This window comes from Pseudopodoces humilis, chromosome 4 (genome assembly GCF_049639895.1).
Source record: "Pseudopodoces humilis isolate 2021_Gansu_Grassland_sample_001 chromosome 4, ASM4963989v1, whole genome shotgun sequence".
In the NCBI taxonomy this organism is placed as follows: domain Eukaryota; kingdom Metazoa; phylum Chordata; class Aves; order Passeriformes; family Paridae; genus Pseudopodoces; species Pseudopodoces humilis.
Window position 1 is genome coordinate 75,300,485 of NC_142203.1, and position 13,911 is coordinate 75,314,395.

A 13,911-nucleotide genomic window follows, 5' to 3' on the forward strand; every position below is an offset into this window, starting at 1 on the left:
CTGGTGCCTCCAGGCTGGTGAAGAGGAGGGAGAACAAAGGCAGGATGGTGATCAGGAAAACTGCTGTCAGACTGACGCCTTTTGCAGTGAACAAAACAAATGCCTGGCCTAAACTTGTAAATCTGGGGTGTATTTCTACTAAACAGAGCCTTGGCAAGGGGCTCATGTGTTGGCTCCACACTGGACATGCCTGAGAGATTGGAGAGACTCATTTCACACTAAGAATTGCTGCTTTGAATTTGCAGGAGGCACAGACTCAACTTTTCTCTGTCTCTGCTTTCCCACACGTAAATGGGGAATGTGAACAACACACAGATGTGTTCATTAGTGCTCCTCAGGCTGCTGGAAATCAATGGACAAAGGGACAAGTTCTCACCCCTGCATTTGCTGGGGTCTTTTCACATTGGGGTTGTGCCTCAGATGTTCAGCAAGCAAGATCTTGACAGCAGCTTTAGAAAAAGTCAGGCTGAGCTCTCTGCTTGGCAGAAAGTTCATTTTTCACTCAAAAGTGATGAAACGTGGCACTGTGAGATGAGCCAGATTTGGTTTTCTTGTGCAAAGAGTATGATTAGACCTAAAAAGAGACAGTCAAGGCTAACATCTCAGCCAGACCCATCCAAGTCTTGTGATTTATGGATGGATTACAATGAGCTGTCCTTCATAGCATGATCCTTTAAATAGCCATTATCATCCTATAAAATTATGTAACAGAAAACAATAGTTTTTAATAAAAATAATCTTGCTTAGGATAAGGAGGTAGGACCAAACTATTTTAATGTCATATTTGATAGCTCACTGAGTGCATCTTGTTTGCTTTTTCCTGCTGGTTGTGCATACAGAATTAAAAATCAAAAGGCTAATAGATGAAAAAGTTGTTAACATAAAGGTTAATTAATCCCCAGAAATCAAATCTTTTGCTCTTGCAGCTACAAAGTTTTTTAATCATAAAAATACATTTTTCAAGCAACAGCTTAGCAATACTTAGCAAAACTTTGCACTAGGGGTGGCCAAAAATACTCAGCAGAGTAGATGGAAATGATCTGTACCATAAAGACACACAGCTGGTGCATTAAAGACCCTGCTGAGGACAGTCAGCATCTGGTGAGCTGGTTGAAAACTCACTCAAAACATTTAATGATAAGAGCTTATAAAAATGCAAATACATGCCACTTTTTTTCGGAGGATCACTGAGTTGCATTTGTACGTGTCTTATCAGCCTCTTCTCTGTGACAAAGTTTAGCATCCGCCTAGTAAAATGTCTGCAAATCTATTTGGGTTTAATATTTGGAGTAAATAGTGCCTATTGACAGGATTTCTCACAGAACACGTCCTGTGTCTGTCAGTGTCTGTCAGTCTCACCCTTCTGCCTTCCAACTCTGGTGCTAAATTTCAACCAAGGCAGAGAGCAAGACTTAAACTGCCAGAGGGCAGGCCCAGCTGGGATATTGGGAAGGAATTGCTGGCTGGGAGGGTGGGCAGGCCCTGGCACAGGGTGCCCAGAGCAGCTGGGGCTGCCCCTGGATCCCTGCAGTGTCCAAGGCCAGGCTGGACAGGGCTTGGAGCATCCTGGGACAGTGGAAGGTGTTCCTGCTAATGGCAGGGTTGGGGCTAGATGGGCTTTAAGGTCCCTTCCAACCCAACCTATCCTATGATTCCATGATATTTACCACCACACATCAGCACTGGCTCATGTACTGCTGCCACAGCCAGTCCTGAAGCAATGGGAGGGCCTCATGGCCTCTCTGCTCCCGTAAGGATGGAAAATCCAGGGATATCCCTTTGTTCCAATCACCTGCCTTGCTGTGTACAGCTCATTGTAAAAGGCTGCAAGGCAAGAAAGACCAAAGAGCCATGAAACTGTGAGTGCTAAGAAGAAAAAGAAATACATTTTTAAATGCATCTTCTGCTGAAGGTCAGACAAACCTGCTTCTGGGACTGGTCTGAGAGTGATGCAGAGTGATGTGCAGAGACTCTGTCCAATTCTCCTGTCTCCCTTGTGCTTCTGGGAAGAAAAGGAATCAGAAAGATTCCCTCAGGCCATAATTAGTAGCCTTGAGATTGCTGTGAACCAAAGTTTTTCCAGAGTAATGTGCTCTGGCAGAACTACATCCATATTACCCCGTAGAGAATGCAAACAAATTCCCAGAAAAAGGCAGGAGGAGCAGTGAAACTTATCCCACTGGAATAGGAGAAAGGAATTGATGAACATAGCAAGCTGTACTGTGATATTTAAATGTTTAGATTGGGTACTATGAAAAAAAGTTTCACGTCAAGAGTTGTAAAGCATTGGAGCAGAGCATCCAGGGAAGTGGTGGAGTCACCATGCCTGGAAATGCTCTAAAAATGTGTGTGTGACCCTTGAGGATGTGGTTCTTGGTGAACATGCTGGTGGTGCTGGGTTGATGGCAGGAATTAATGCTATTAAAGGTCTTTTCCAACAGTAATGATTCTATGATTCTATATTCCCTTCAAGGGGTTGTGGTTTAAAAACAACAGCAAATCTCAGCAGGAGAAAGGGGCACTTACATATCCAACACTCTGGACTCAGTAGTTCTGTAACAAGCAACTGATTGTCCATCAAGGACAAAGAGAAATATCTGAGGGTGGTTAATTCTCATTCTCATCACCATCCAAAGAGCCTATTCAATCAGTTTCCACATAAGGAGAAACCGAAATTCATCACTGTTACAAATCCTTCCCCAGTGTTGCCACATGAAGGAAAATTTGTGAGAGATTTATTAAAGATGTGATTTGACAGGGAGACAGATCTGAAACAAAAAAAAAACCACCAAAACCCATTCTGAGTACATAGTACTTTATGAAACACCAATATGGGAAGTCAAAAATTTCATTAATCTCTTCAGAGGGAAGGGACACATATTCCATATTTACCATCCTGCACCACATGCTTATGGAAACCTCCAAAGAGCAGGGCATTAGGGACTCAGTTTTTCCATTTTATCGCCTGCTGGTGTCTGTGTTGAGCAGTAAAGATGGCAAATTACTTGCAAAATTATCAGGCTCCCTCAGTGCCTCAGCACTGCTCAAGGGAAATAACGTGCTTAGAAATACAGATGTCACCAAGATTAACTTCCAGTGCCTGAAAGGCATTTGTCTGCCTGACCTGAGTGCAGACCATGGCTTTGCCAAGTGCCACTCAGCAAACAAAAACGCTCACGTGAAACTCCAGGCGCCAGCTCAGACACCTCAATGGCATTTCTCTCCCCTCATCTGGGGGAAGGGTGAACTTCCCCCTCCGAAACCTGACTCTCACCCCAGCAAGGCAGGAAGACTGCTAAAACTGACACTGTTTGTAGGGCTGACAAAATCTGTTCCTTGCAGAAATAAACAAAAAATGCCCCATGATGGGAAAACAGTGGATTTTTGCCCTTACTATTTCTAAAGATGCAATAAAACCCGGAGAAAGCTGGTTTGTGTGGATGAATTTTGTCACACTCTCCCAGGCCTGGCAGCATCTGTATCTTGCATCTGGAAGGCCCTTAGTTCATCAGCGTAGCTGGGGTCTCAAAAGGCAGAACTGAATCCCAGGAATTCAGTGGAATTCCAAGACCCTCTTGTCCTTCCCCTGTGGGACCAGCTACCCCAACAGCAAGGACCTCTGTACAACTCAGAGGTTCTGTTATTGTCTCTGAGGTCTACAGAAGTCTATATTCATCTGCAACAAAATTCTCATGCTCTCAGCTCTGGGTTAAAACCTGAAGTTGCTAAATCAAAAGTTTTAAGGTTCAGAAAAAAGTGTGTGGGTTCTGAAATCCTCCTCATAGGCCACTTTAGCATTGACATCCTTGCAACCAACTCCACCTAAAAAGGTGCCTGTGGCAGCACTTAAACACACCTAATGTAGGGTTTTACCTCTCTGTGATGGACAATAGCTTCTTTATGGATTACAATGTTTATTCTTCTAGCCAGATCCATTGGGATGACTAAAAAATGACTGAAGATGTAGAGCGAGGAAACAACTAAGTGATAAATTTATAAAATTACCTGACTGCTAGCTCTTCACCACCCAGGAGAAGGTTTGGGTTAGCAGTGCTAGGGAAAACAAAAAGTTTTAAAAAAAATTAAAAAAACAAAAAAGGAAAGCAGAAGATAAATAGAAATTCATAAAACTTTCATTCCAAGAGGTGCTCCCTGCCATGCCTGTGTTGGAAGAATGGAGGTCAGTACCCGCCCTGGCTCCATCTGGCAGGGGCCACAACCCAAAAACTTCTTGCTGGGCACTCCTGAGAGCTCATAAAAGCAGAAGGAACCACTTCATCAAGAACACACAGGGCTGAAATCTGACACTCAGTACCACACAGCACTGCCGAGGCAAAAAATACAAGCTGTCAATACCAGCCTGAGGGAATACCAGCAGAAGGGCCATTTATTATTTCCCCTGTTTCTTCTGCTTTTTCCCTGAGTGCCCACTTCTGGGCACTGTCAGACTGTGGTGAAACATCTCTGTAATTCACTACAGCTTTTTATGGAGACTCTCAGAGCCAAGGCTGCAAATGCCACTGAGGAAAATGACGGATGCTGCAGGCTTTAGGAAATTAACCATTCTTTGATTGCTTGCTTAGCTGAGCAATTTGCAGTGTGATAGACAGAAATTATATCATCCAGTGTCAATTTGTCTATTCATTTTTCCCTCTCCACATGCTTCCTCTCCTTGATTGAATAATCACTAACAATAATCACAAGCATCTGGGGGAAGGAAGTACATCCATCAGTTTTAATGTCAGCAAGAATGAGGGCTGGTTCCTTCAGCATTCACCACAGCTCTGCATCCTCAAAGTCATTTACATTTTCCCTATACCGGCACTAATACCCAGATTGTATTATTTCTGTTACGTACTCCCATTTCAGTTTATAATCTAGGAACAATAGAATGGCAATTGGGAAAATACCCAGTCTCAAAAAAAATAGATGGTTGTTTCATCTGCTATCATACATTACCACAAATATTTTTATATCTATATTTTAATTCTCTGAGAATACTGATGGAAGTGTAAACTTGAAAGGCTGAGGCTGAATAAGCCAGACCTGATCCAAAGAAGATGATTTTATATGAAGGATGAAGACAGTAAAGGATGGAGCTGTTAGGAAGGTGTAAGTAGGGAAATCCCAGGGATTGCAGAGGCTTTTCAAAGGCTGCCTGTGCACAGATTGCTACTTCCAGTAATAAATTACCTTACTGTGTCTAGATATTTTATAGACAACAATCCAGAACATTCAAAATATCAAATTCACAATTTGTATGGTTGTATAACCCTAAATATACTTTTATATATATATATATATATGATGCTGTATCATAATATAATTCCACAGTGGCATTCTCTAGTTTTGTGAACCAATTTCTACCAGCTGAGCTTCCAACACCCCCTGTTCAGAGACACAGAACAGCAGAAAACACAAAATCAGTTTGAAGGCACAATAAGTGGCCCAAAGATTGCTTTTCCCAGAAAACTGTTAAAGTGGTTTGTTTATTCAATAGAATTAAATCATCTTTCAAACACAGTGACACAGACCAAAAAAGAACCAAAAACCAAAAAAAACCCTGATTACTGTTCTAGTTATGGCTTACAGCAATTGATAGGCTTTCTATCACAACCATAGTACAGCTACAGAAACAATAATAAGCCAAAATTACAGGGTGTAAGGTTGACAAAATAAAGGTCAGTCAAAGGACACAAGAGATTAACATCATCATAAAACCAACATTACTCTGCATGGATTTCTCCACCCCCGCTGCCCCTGGCTTACAGAAACAACAAACATAAAACAGCTTTATTTTTGTCATAGCCCGAGCTCCCCTAAAATGAAGACACAAAGTTTTGCTCCAGTATTCCCAAACTAAGCATTTGTTTCCCACCAGGTGAAAACCAGGGATATATTCAAGAGGCAGCAGTTGTTCAGTACACTTTACATGGGCTCAATGCAGAGGCTTGATCAGGAACCTCATGGTTGAGAGCAAGGCCCAAAAGTGAAGCAAAAATCACCAGATTTTAGTTCTGACCCAGACAGGGAAGGGAGTTTTCCTCCTTTCCTCATCTCTAAGGGGACAGGCTCTAACACACACAAGAGTGTGTATCACTTGGCCAACACAAGGTCAACAAATAGGAATTAATTCTGCCTTTTCCACACTGCCAAGGCAATATCCAGAGTCTTCACAAGTCATATGGAGCACTGGAGATACTTCAGTGTCTCGGTCCATCAGACAGTTTCAGGTACAACAAACATCTCGAGAAGCAGCCAACACAGTATCTGATTTTTCTGGCTTAATTTGTCACTGTTTCACATGCTAACAGATTTTACAGTGATTAGTACAGTTAAAAATGTACATCAGCTTACCCAAAGATCAAACACTGAGAACATCTATGGCTTCTAAATAGAAAGTCAGACACATTGGTAACATATTTACATCTTTCAATCCTTGAAGCACTGAGGCAGATTTGCCTTTCTTTCAGCTTCCCACTATGGCCCAGTCCCTCCCTCACTTCTGACATTTCTTGGATGCTCAGACCTTTGGGGAGCATTGGAGGTGCTGACAGCCTGGGACAACCTAACGCCTCTTGTTACATTTGGATTTCTCTTAAATTTATTTTAAAAAGCACTTAAGTACAATTTCAATTTTGAATCATTTTTTCCTTTCTTTTTTTTTTTTTTTTTTTTTTCTTCTTTTCCTTTATTTTCTTTTTAATACCATGCAGACAGCACAGGATGCCAAGCAGGCTCACCCACATTAGACAGGATGATAACAAGACACAAAATGATGATAATCTGGGAGGTTTTTTTTTGGGAGATGCAGGTTATTGTATTGACTTACAAGCACAGACATAAGGCCTGAATTCTCTTTCTGCTGAACCCAAATGTGAACATTGTGGTGGCTTCAAAGGTAGTGGGCTGCATCCTGCCTTGAACACATTCATACCGCTGACAAATTCCATGCTGGTATTTTAAAGCAAGCAGAAAAAAAAAAACCTCTTTTCCTGAGGCCTGTGGTTTACACACATTCTGTCAGGTACAGAGGGCTCATGTATGATTTACAACTACCACGAAGAAATGCTTTGCATAGATGAGTTTGAAAAGATAAATTGATGAAATCTGGAAGGGAGGGTGACAGTCACAACACTTCTGCTTCCAGAGAAGCTTGTTCTTTACTCACACCATTAAAAACGTGGTATTGTGACTGCACTGTCTCTAAAGCATATTAAAAAGTGTATCTGAAGTCAAGTGAGGGGGAAACAAGAGGCTGCTCTTCTTGCCCGTGATTAAGGCCCATTTCTGGAGCACACCAAAATTTCCACATGCTTCAGTGGATTTTGTAAAGGCCCTAAGCGTAAATACTGACTTCTCTGGAGTGAACTGAAACCTCAGCTCATTCCAGAATTTCCCAGGGAACTTGGCCCTTTAGGGATCGCCGAATTTTGCTATTTCATTTTTCCTGTACTTGCAAAAGCTCCAAGGCTCTCTGCACACTCAAATGAGAATGAGGTCAGGAAAACTGCCCATTTCGGAGCGCTCCACGTTCGCTACCCAAGCAGACAAGCCACCTGGGCTCAGAAGATCAGAAAGGACAGATTCCTTCCCTCTCCACCTCTGTGCTTTTTGAAACCTCAGTTTCCCTCCCAGACAAAGCAGAGATGGCTCCTCACTGCCAGGGAGGGCTGAGCACGGGCAGCCCACCCACGCAGCTGCGTCACCACCAGCGCTCCTGCCTTCAAGGCTTGAGCAACACTTCCACTGATTCACCAAACTCCCACAGCGGGGACTATTCTCAGAGCTGGTTTCTTTCCATCTACTGCATCTGGCCATCCCGAGTCACCTTTAATCCATCATCAGCTGAGGCTGCAAGAGGGTACATTTTTGCAGGACTGGAGGAGCTACCCCTGATTGTTGCAAGCTGTGAAACTTCATCTGTCATCCGTGTTATTCCACAGCACTAAAGGCTCTGGAGCAGCTCTGTGCTTGCAGTCTCCCATGCTCCCTTCACATTGTTTCTCCAGGAGACCACAGACCTACTCAGCACAGTGCCTCTCCTCTTGGAGACAGCAGCAGGAGGAGCTGTCACGGCGTGGTTCTCCCTTTTGCAATTCATGATCTGGCTTTGGCAGCTCTGATGCAATCACAGGAAATATGCTAAAACATTATAATGGCCCTATCGCCATTGATGCCGTTCTGTCCGACAGCAAAGTTGGATTTCATAAATCAAAAGCAATCAGCTAAACTATTCCAGCTAAATACTTCCTTCCCTTTGATGACAGCACTGCCAGATTCATAAGCCTCCTCTATTGACCTGACAATAAAGTCAAAGCAATCCTAGTTATGAATTCCAACTGAACCTGCATTGCCAGTGTATGCAGATATCAGGAACTTCTTAAGGGATTCTCCTAAATAATGTGAGGAATTGGGGATTAAACTACAACATTTTCTCTCTCCCTGTCTCAGGCTTCATATCCTCAGGAGCAGAGCTGAGATTACAGCTCAAGCTCAGGATGTGGTACCAGACAGCTGACAGCCTTTCTTCATGGACAGATCAGAATTATTGGTGGGGGGCATTTCTCTGCAGCCTGAAGCCTTTTCTCTGGCAAAGCACAAAGTGCTACAGACATCCTTTACTTGCAGCAAACACACCTGACAGCAGCAAAAATACACATCTTATCAGTCAAGTATCCAGTTGTTCAAAGGCTAAGATTGGATATTTGGAGCTTTGACTGCATGGGAGAAGGGAAAACAAAAACAGCCCCAAACTCAGACAAATGCTTGACTCAGTCAAAAGGAAATTTTCTTATGCTCTTCACACAAAAGAATGATGGCAGAAAACAAGGAGGGTCCTTCTTTCTGCAAAAGCCCTTCTGCATATGGCATTTCTGGCAAATGCCATAGTTTTGCAATCATTTTTTGAGCAACACCTGAAAAAGGAATCAGAAAGTGAGCATGCTGCGATATGCACTTCATCTCAAGGACTATTTTATATATATATTTCATTATTCATCTTTCTGGCTTGTGAATCACTCCTTATATCTAAATGTACACCTATGCACACCTTCACAGAAATATCTGGGCCTGTTTCTGCAGTCCCTACACAAATAAAATACCCACCCAGCTGAATGGGGGCTCTTTTCAGATAAATGTGGCAAGACTGGGCCTTTGGTGCATACGTGCAAGTATCCTGCACACACTTCTTAAAATCATTAAAAAAATATAGTAGCTATAGATTTATAAGCAATCAAAATCTAAACACAGTAAGACTGCACTTATTACAGTGAATTTACATTGCTCATCTACATGAAGCAAACAATGGAAAGGAAATGTCTGTGACCCTGTAATTACAGATTAACTGTAAATGCAGTTTTGCTTATCCTTTTGTCTGTCCAAAAGGATTTCTTGCAACTAAAAAGAGGGATTTGCACTATTTCTATCAACATGTGGATGCTTCTCAAGTGCTTTCCCATCTTTTTTGAAGTGCCTTTTGCAATGTCTCAAACTCCTTTCAGTTGATTTTGTTCACTTCAATCACCATAGTAAAGAAATATCTCTTACTAAAGAAGGTAACCTTAGCAGAGCAGCAGCAGCAAAGCAAACCTGAAGTCACTACTAGTCCCAAACTCAGGCAGAGTAAGGAGTAAGGGCTCTAAGTACCAGCTTCAGTGTCATTAATGTTATCATAAAACTTAATGCACAGCGAGACGGCCAACCTGCAGTGTCACATTGCTCTCTAAAAAGCACTTTCATCACAGCACTTCATTGTCAAAGCCCTTTGCACGCAAATTTACAGAACACAGCAAAGACAAAGATCTCTTTTGCATATTGAATCAAGGAAACCATTTCACCTGCAGGTTCTTGGGTGTGCTGCCTATTTCACAGGTAGACAATACGAGGGGGTGCTCAATAACACACAGTGTAACTCTAAGACCTAAAACACAACACCACAAATAATATATTAAGCTTAAGCAGTGGTCCTTCACCTGCCCCTGGCTGGTGCTTCCCAGGTGAGTTCTGACACCTTCATCAAGGATATGGGTTACTTCTAAGGCAATCAGACCTTGGGAGTCTAGTGTAAATTAAATACACTCTCACACACCATCCAGGTTACTGCTGGCCAGCAGGGACTTTTGAAATGGTGACCATCCTGCTTTCACTTCCTTTGTGATCATTTTATCTGTAGTGTGAGCAAGTTGCACAGCTCTTAGCATAGCACAGATGCTTTTAAAAGAAGCTTTGTGCATTCATGCATTGCAAAATCAAAATCCAAGTCCACATTTGGATTTAAACCCTCTCCCCTCAGCACAAAAAAAGATATCCCTCATACAGAAATTTAAACTTCAAATCCTTGATCAAAGATCTTGTAATCTACACAAGACAAGACAAGGCAACAGCCCTAGTGCTTCAGACTAAGAACTTAGACAGGGAAACTCTGTTCATTTAACTATGCCAGCACAGCTGAAACAGCAAACCTCACCTCCTGTGTATACAACCATACCAGTATGAAGGGGCACATACCGGTGGCCTACTACAATAAAATAAACTTCAGCAGCTTATGGCATCTTTTCTGCTTCAGGATTTTGGCAGCTGTAACAGGTGAAAAATTAGCTTTGGCATACCTCACAGAGCTACACTGATGACATTTAAAGAATATACCACCAGCCCTTTTACTATCCTAATAACATTCTCAATATACTAAAACGCCACATTAAGACATTTGATGTCTCAAGATGCATAATTTTAAAATAAGCATCATAATCTAAGCCACAAAATAACTTCTCTGAATCTTAACTTCATTTCCTGACATCAACTTATTACAGATACCTGAAAGTGTTGACTCCACCTGCACAACAGAGAATCAACATTCAGGTACTTTTACAAAGTCTTCAATAAAAATCAATGAGGAAACGGGTTTTTTTTCTATCTTATGCTGAACCGAAAAATCAACTTGTAAAATATAACTATGTAATCCCCTTGCTCTTCATCTCAAGAAAACCTTGTGAAGGAGCTTGCTTCTTCAGCAAGGACTCCAGCGTGATGCTGAGATGGTGGCTGTAGGAGGAAGTACACACATTGCCATGTGTTAGCCAGAAGGAAAGCATCACAGACAAGGAGAAAGGAAGCACAATCAGCAGAGGAGAACAGAAATGCAAGACGCAAGAAGGAAGAAGAAATAATCTCTAAAACAGTATCGCAACACGATTCACACAGTTACCTGATGCTGTGAATGGGAGTTCAACGTTCTGTTCTATCCTGACTGAAAAAATTCATAAAGTGATTTTGTTTATTCCTAACGCATCTATCTGCTATTTTTGATCAACACTTTGTGACATTACAGAACAAAGATTTTAAGTTATATATCCCCATTAAGCTATAATGCTAAAGAGTATTTTCAAAAACCTAAAGGCCAGAGAACAGAGTGTTCAATAAAGTCTGGGAATACCCCAAGGTACTCGATTCAGAAACCTATGTAAAGTCATACAGTCTATGCTAAAATTCTCCACCACTGTTTTTCCTCAAAAGTTTGATGCTTTTCTCCATAGTGAAATGATAAATATATTAATGTGCTCTATTTATCCCTAAATGTATTGTAAATGTGCTTCTAATCTGATTTGCTTTCTAGGACAGCGTGTACCCTGGGGCATGGGAGTTTTGCTTCTCCTACACTGTTATGGACCCAACTCTGCTAGCAGGAAAGATGCTGGTATCCTAGATTTTATGGGATTCAATGCCTTGAGGAAATTTATATCAAACAATTATTGCATAATCTCGGGGTGTAACAAAACCTCCTACACCTTACACAGGCCATCGAGCTCCTGCCACACTTCCTCAGTGTCCCTGTCAGCTGCAGGTCCCCGTGTGAACCCGCAGGATCCCCTTGCTGTGCATGTGGAGGAAATTGAATATTTCCGAGGGCATGGCATGGAAGCCGGGGCGAGGCTTCACGTTGTCGTAGTAGTGGTGAGTTATAAAAATCCCTGAGGGGTTCATGGGGAAGGCCCAGAAGCCGAAGAGGTGCACCTCCTCGCAGAGCTCCATGGCCGCAGTCACCAGGATCAGCCCGGTGCTGACCCGCTTGGCCCGCACGCCCTGGCCGAGCCAGTAGCGCGAGACGTTGATGAGATACTGGGGGTGGAAGTAATAAACAGCCTGCTGGGACTCGAAGTCGTCCAGGACGTACTTGACCCGGATGGACACGTCCGTGTTGCGCGTGTTGTAGAAGGCCGGCAGCAGCACGGACGCGTTCTCGTACACCTGGAGCACGTCGTAGAAGGGCTTCCTCCACTTCTCCAGCTTGTGGAATCTGAAGGAGAGAGGGTGTGAGGGGTGGTCAGCCCATTCCCAGCAAGAAAACCCCAATGGGCTTTTATTGAAATATTGCTGACATGGAGATAATTGAGATGATTCTTCAGTTATCAACGGGAACGTACTTAGATTTGTTAGCAAATCTATTACTTAAATTTTGTACAGCATCAGCATGAAATGTAGGGTGAAAATTCAGGCCATAAAAAAATTCATAATAACCCTGTGGGCATTTCTGATCATGTCTCACTTCTCATGGTATTATAAGAAGTATGTAATTTTTCCACGCTACGTAGTGCACCATGCAGTGCAGAGCTGAATAAAGAAGTGCCATACACCAAAGCTAGCATTTAAAATATCTAACTTTAACATTTTTAATAGAAATCCAAAACCAAAGAAATTATTTTATGTTGCTTGAGAAAAGAAACATATTCCCCCATCAAGAAAGGAAAGCAGTCATGGTCCCAGATATGTCACAAGGTAGCATTGGGGCATTAACAAATTTAAAATTAAAATCACCTAGTCAGTCTTGTCTACAGTAAAGTTTCACTGACATTTCTTTAAAACATGTGACAATTTGCACTACTTTATTTACTTCATGATCTTAATTTTACAGTGTTTATGACTCTGATTCTATGACTTCAGCATTTCAGGTGGGATCCAGTTTCTTTCACCCTGAATGTTTCTAAGACATTTGACTGGGACTTGCAAGCAGAGCAGTGGAAGGATGGATCCATTGTTTTAATTTTAGCTTATTGCCTTTCCATTTTCTGTCATCAAAGTGCAGGTTTAAGTGTTTAACACATTTCTACAACTTGTTACTTATTCAATTCAGGATGAAATGTATGATTCATAGTGATGGTATAAAGTAGGATTTGGGAAAAAATATTGTCCAACAGAATTAAGTTAAAGGTAAATTTGAGAAATCAAGAGAAATGGAAATAATAAAAAAAAACCAGAAATAACCTCTCAGTGATTATACTGGGATTGACAGTCACGACATCTGTCTTCACCCCAACGTCCATGAAGTATTTCTCAGATATAGGAGGCAAATTGCATCTATAAAAGAGAGAAATTAGTAAGAAAGTTAAAAATTTCCTTTCACCCTTTCAGGACTAGAAAATATAATTTATTTAAGCATTTCTGCCAAGTGACAAATCTACAAACAGAGTGAGAATTTAAAATTGTATCAATGCTGATGCCCAAACTATGCAATAATCTAACAAATTCTTGAGGGCTGTGTGAAGACCTCTCTTTTTCCCTCACCAGTGAGAGATGACCCCTCTTTGCAGGTGTAGCCAACACTCATTTTGCCTCCTAAATAGCAATTTACCTATTTACTCTGGCAATTTAGGATGCGAAATGGATTGAAGCTCCAAGGCCAATCAGCCCATGAAATCAAAGGATTGCTCTGCAGTAGCTGAGATGTATTCAATAATTAATAAACTATATCTAAAACACTGCCTTTAAGATGTTTTTGTTTATACCCAGGAGAATTTAGGGGAAATGTTCCACAAGAGACAAATCAATCCAGACCTAATTAATCCCAAACTATCTGCTTCATTTCCTTTTCCATTTATAAGCATTTCCCAACACGGCAATAATAGCAGCAATTCT

General features: G+C 41.7%; 1 protein-coding gene across 2 annotated transcripts in view; it reads right to left on the reverse strand.

Moving 5' to 3' along the window:
* Window positions 1–5,459: 5,459 nt before the first annotated feature.
* ST8SIA5 (ST8 alpha-N-acetyl-neuraminide alpha-2,8-sialyltransferase 5) overlaps window positions 5,460–13,911 on the reverse strand; it is a 45,998-nt gene continuing 37,546 nt past the window's right edge. For both annotated transcript variants that reach the window (XM_005528087.2, XM_005528086.2), the window contains 2 exons: window positions 13,261–13,353; window positions 5,460–12,295 (listed from right to left, as the gene is read on the reverse strand). In XM_005528087.2, the coding sequence (XP_005528144.1) occupies window positions 11,833–12,295; window positions 13,261–13,353 (556 nt within the window). In that variant the 3' untranslated portion in view covers window positions 5,460–11,832. The remainder of the gene's footprint in view (window positions 12,296–13,260; window positions 13,354–13,911) is intronic.